Source organism: Corylus avellana, chromosome ca11 (genome assembly GCF_901000735.1).
Source record: "Corylus avellana chromosome ca11, CavTom2PMs-1.0".
Lineage (NCBI taxonomy): Eukaryota > Viridiplantae > Streptophyta > Magnoliopsida > Fagales > Betulaceae > Corylus > Corylus avellana.
In genome coordinates, this window is record NC_081551.1 from 8,157,966 (window position 1) to 8,162,590 (window position 4,625).

The 4,625-nt window shown below is 35.2% G+C and overlaps 1 protein-coding gene and 1 pseudogene across 1 annotated transcript; one reads left to right on the forward strand and one right to left on the reverse strand.

The window, feature by feature from the left end:
• Nucleotides 1–1,157: 1,157 nt before the first annotated feature.
• Nucleotides 1,158–2,375, forward strand: LOC132165009 (chitinase 1-like; annotated as a pseudogene).
• Nucleotides 2,376–2,551: 176 nt separating this feature from the next.
• On the reverse strand, nucleotides 2,552–4,091 carry LOC132166092 (probable indole-3-pyruvate monooxygenase YUCCA10). The gene is made up of 3 exons (XM_059576850.1): nucleotides 3,863–4,091; nucleotides 3,022–3,144; nucleotides 2,552–2,931 (listed from the first exon to the last, which is right to left on the reverse strand). Exons 1-3 carry the CDS (start codon nucleotides 4,058–4,060, stop codon nucleotides 2,755–2,757), a joined length of 498 nt encoding a protein of 165 aa, XP_059432833.1. The 5' UTR covers nucleotides 4,061–4,091; the 3' UTR covers nucleotides 2,552–2,754.
• Between the last annotated feature and the right edge of the window lie 534 nt (nucleotides 4,092–4,625).

Consider the following 4,625-nt stretch of genomic DNA (forward strand, 5'->3'; position numbering starts at 1 on the left):
CACTCACTAACCCCTAACCGTTAACCCCTAACTGTCTAATTGCCTAACCACTTTTGAAAGCGGTTAGAAAAAATTGCTAACCGCTAACCGCTATATATATATATATATATATGAAATGACGTGTTTTTTTAATTTTTTTTTTTTAAAGCAGTTAGCAGTTATTAACTGTTTTTTTAACCGCTAATTAATTACCGGTTATTAAATAATTACTAAATGCCTAAGTAATTGCGGTTAGCGGTTTTAGTTAATAACCATTAACCATAACCGTCTTTTCACCTTTACAATACTAATGAGAGGATTGTACGAAAATTGAACATGAATATGAAAGCCCATTTCCTTTCTTGTTAATCAATTACACAACCCATTTCCAAAACCATTCATCTATCCATTCTTCTTCACAGTTTACATATTCAATGACATTCAAAAAAAAAAATAAATAAAGAAGCCCATCACAAAATAAGCCCATTACAATATACAATATTGGGGGCTAAAGGGCTATATTTGGGCCAAGCTTAATTGGTTGATATTGGGTACACCATAATCTAATAACGTTTATCAAAAGCATCGAATTCCTTGAAGACTGGCCATTTGTCGTGGCCACATCCTAGCGTTAAGCGATCGAATTCGGCTTTCTTCCTAGCTAGCAAAATCGCTGCCGTTCAATTTTGGTCATCAAATTCTGGACGGCTACTATAAAAAAATGATGCTGTATGCTAGCAAATATTGGATCATTAGCATAAACCTGGATGTTCTCACAAAGCAATTGCATAAGTCGGTGCTGACATATTCCTTGCAAACAACAACATTACAAAAATATACGACTTCTTTTAGCCTTCATCAAGTTGTCTACAAATGAACGACCATTTTTGCTCCATTTGTCAAATCAGAAATACCACAATGTTTTGGCCGGCTTACGTATCAAGTAGAAAAACCATATAAAGTATAATTGATTTCTTGGTCCACAAATTCGATCACACAAACATGCCAAGAAGGATGATCAAGCTTCATCTCCATCTCCTCCCTATTGCTCTAATCACATTCATCTTACCACGAATTTGTGGTAATTAATGCTAATCATATATTAATTATCATTTTTTTTTTCTCTCTATGCATATTCTAAGCTATATATTTTCCGTGGGCTTATAGATGGGAAGGTGATGATGGAGTACATTGGAGCCAGCGGCATTCCAGTCACATTTGCTCCTGTTCCGATTGAAGATGGGATTGACTTCCATTTCATACTTAGCTTTGCAATCGATGCAGACCCATCATGGAAGCCCAAGAACGGCAAATTCTCACCATATTGGGTTGAGACATTAACCCCAGCCTCTGTCGCAGCTGTCAAGGCACGCCCCCCCAACATAAAAGCCTTAGCTAGCCTCTCCCGCTGAAGCCTCGGCCGAAAAGTTCTTCGTTGGTACGTACCGTTAAATCTCCATTTATTTTAAAAGTTAGGTTGAATACCTTTTTGGTATTTGGGTTTTAACGCCTCTTATTTTTTTTTACCTAGGTTTCATTTTGTATCATAAATGATACCTAGGTTATAGCTAAATATTGAAATAGTAATTCTGTCCATTGACCCTGGGGGTGGTTCAGCCACTCCCTAATTGCATTTTGAGGTGAAAATCTGTTAATTTTATGAACGGAAGATGGACAGAGATACCATCTCCGTATTTAGTTATAACTTAAGTATTATCTATGATACAAAATGAAACCTAAATGAGAAAAAAATAAAGGCACTAAAAATGTATTTAACTCTTAAAAGTTTAAAGTTATAATAAATAGTTTATTTAATTTATTTAATTTATATTATAACAGGTATGATCCTGTAGACCCGGCCTCGTCTTTGGATATCTAATGCTTTCTCATCCCTCCAACCCATAGTCACCAAATACCATCTTGATGGCATCGACATTGACTATGAAAATTTCCCAAAACACAACTCAACTTTTGCTTATTGCATGGGGGAGCTCATGATTACCAAGCTGAAGAACCAAAGCATCATTTCCATAGCTACAATTGCACCCTTTTATTCAACTGCAATACCCTATGTCCAGCTCTTCAATGGCTATGGAGATGTCATTGATCATGTTAACTACCAATTCTACACCGACAAGGTGACTACTCCTCAGGGATACTTGAAAACCTTTAGGCTTCGTGCTAGGCAATTTGATAGGGAGAAATTGCTGCCTAGCTATGAAGTCAATGGAAGAGGAATTCAAGGGGATCCATTCTTTGAAGCATTGGATCTTTTGAAGGAAAATGGATTTGAAGTTAATGGGGTGATGATCTTCTCTGCTGATGCTTCTTCTTCCAATAACTTCTACTATGAGAGGAAATCACAAGCTTTCTTGCTCAACTCTACTAGTTTGTAATTAATGGAGGATTTTTCTCCTGACATTAATTTGTTTGCTTATTATGATATATGGTTGTCTTTTTTCTTTTATTGGCACGTACTTTAACCATTTAATCATATGCTGATACGTGTCAAGAAGTTGTAAAAGAATTGTCATCAAATATATCTCGACGTCATTGAAAAATTCATGTGCAAAGGCGGGGGAGAGCTGCCATCTATTTATTAAACCATAAAACTTTTACACACGTTATTTAGGTTTAACATAATATATACATAGTACCACTTAGACGTACGTCCGACAATATATATAATAGACCACACTAACATAATTTCGACAACCAACACCAACTTATTTATATTAAACAAGTACACAAAAGTTCAAAGGTTCTCCAATGCTTCTATTTTCTGGCGCTTAAAACCTTTTCAACATCATTGGCTATGGCCTGTGCATCCATCGCAATCCCATAGAGCCCTCTCTTTGACAATCCAGCACAATACAGGCCATTCTCTCCCTTCCAGTGACATGGGAAACTATTTTTTGGCATTCCTTCATCATTAAGAGCATATTTGTAATCCTACAAAAAAATATTTAATTAAAAAAAATTAATCTTCAGCCTATATATAGGAGATGTAACTAAAGGGTGAAAGAAAGTGCATATATATGCCTTCAGCCAGTGATTAGCTGAGCTTCGATAACCAGTGGCGAAGACAATTGTATCAAACTTTCTCTCAGTGCCATCGTTGAAAACCACTTTGTCTTTCTTAATACTCGATATCTCTGGGACAATCTGTCAAAATAGCAACAGAAATTACAGAAAATAGCAACAGAAATTACAGAATATTGCATGTAATATATATATGCATATATATTAATTAGAATATTTTAAAAATATGAATAGCAATAAAGATGCATCAATAATGTCATCAATAAAGATGATATTATTTCTTAAGTATCATGATAATCTAAAATTAGTTCCCCAATATATTAATTAATCATCCGGATCAGGATCCCTACAATTTTAGAAAAATTATAAATTCTCAAATTCCGAAATTTAGACTATTTTTATGTATGGAAAAGCTTAGGAAAATGCTACCTATTAAAAAAAGGTGGTATGTTAACGTTACAGTTAAAAATTGAGTATCTTTTCATCTGGTATATATCGAAATGCTTGCTCTTTATGTTGTAAAAAAAGTTTGAGCCAAATATTGTATTTTGATTTTATGAAGAATATGCGTAACTTCAAAAGTGAAGAAGCTTTTTGGAAGGAAAATTCTTTTTGACTGCTTCGATTACATGCAAATAATTTAATATGTGACATTTTAAAAGAGTTTGGATGCTTAGAAATTGCCTAAATTTCGTAATTTGAAAATTTACCGTTTTAGAGAAATTATTTATAAGAATCCTAATCCGCCGTTTTTATCTTCATCTTCATAAAGGAGAATTATGATTTTATCTTTGTCTTCATGAATTATTAAAAAAAAAAAAAAAAATGTAAATCTACCTACCTGTATCTCTCCACCTTGGATCTTTTTGATAGTCCCAACGTCGATGACTGGAGATCTTCCTGTTATAGCTTTCTGAGTGAAGGGGCCTATTTTTGGTCGATGAATCCCAAATTTGGATAGATCTCCATATATGAAATTAGCATGCATTATGACCAGAGCATCCACCACATAAACTGGGAGATATTTCAGTAAGGACATTCCTCGAGCAACCGACTCTTTGGTGAGCACATGAAACTGCAACCAATTAATTACTATTACATTATTATTATTTTTTTTTGAAGAAGAATATTTCAATCTCTTATTAAAGCTCAAAAAGAGCAAATCAGGAAAAGAGGAGAGTCCCCTCCTTCCTAATAATATCACCAATGCATGGTGGAATACAATGCCACCAACATATATAAGTGACATGGGTACAAGCCTCCTTTGCTAGATTATGGGCAGCGGAATTTGCTCCCCTTGGAACATGAACAAAACTAGATATTGCGAGTTCACTCCTAGAACTCTTCACATCTTCCACGAAATGTCGATAGCTACTCTCGCACGTTTCAGTAGAATTAATGGCCTTCACCACCGTTAGCGCATCTCCCTCAAGTACTACATTTTCAAAACCCATCTCCTCTGCAAATATCACAGCGTGAAGGGCAGCAAAGGCTTCAGCCACCATAGGATCCACTATTGTCTTCTTCTTGAGTCCACAAGCCGCCATAAATTGCCCATTTGCATCCCTTGCTAGCAGTCCAATCCCAACACAAGATTTTTTTTT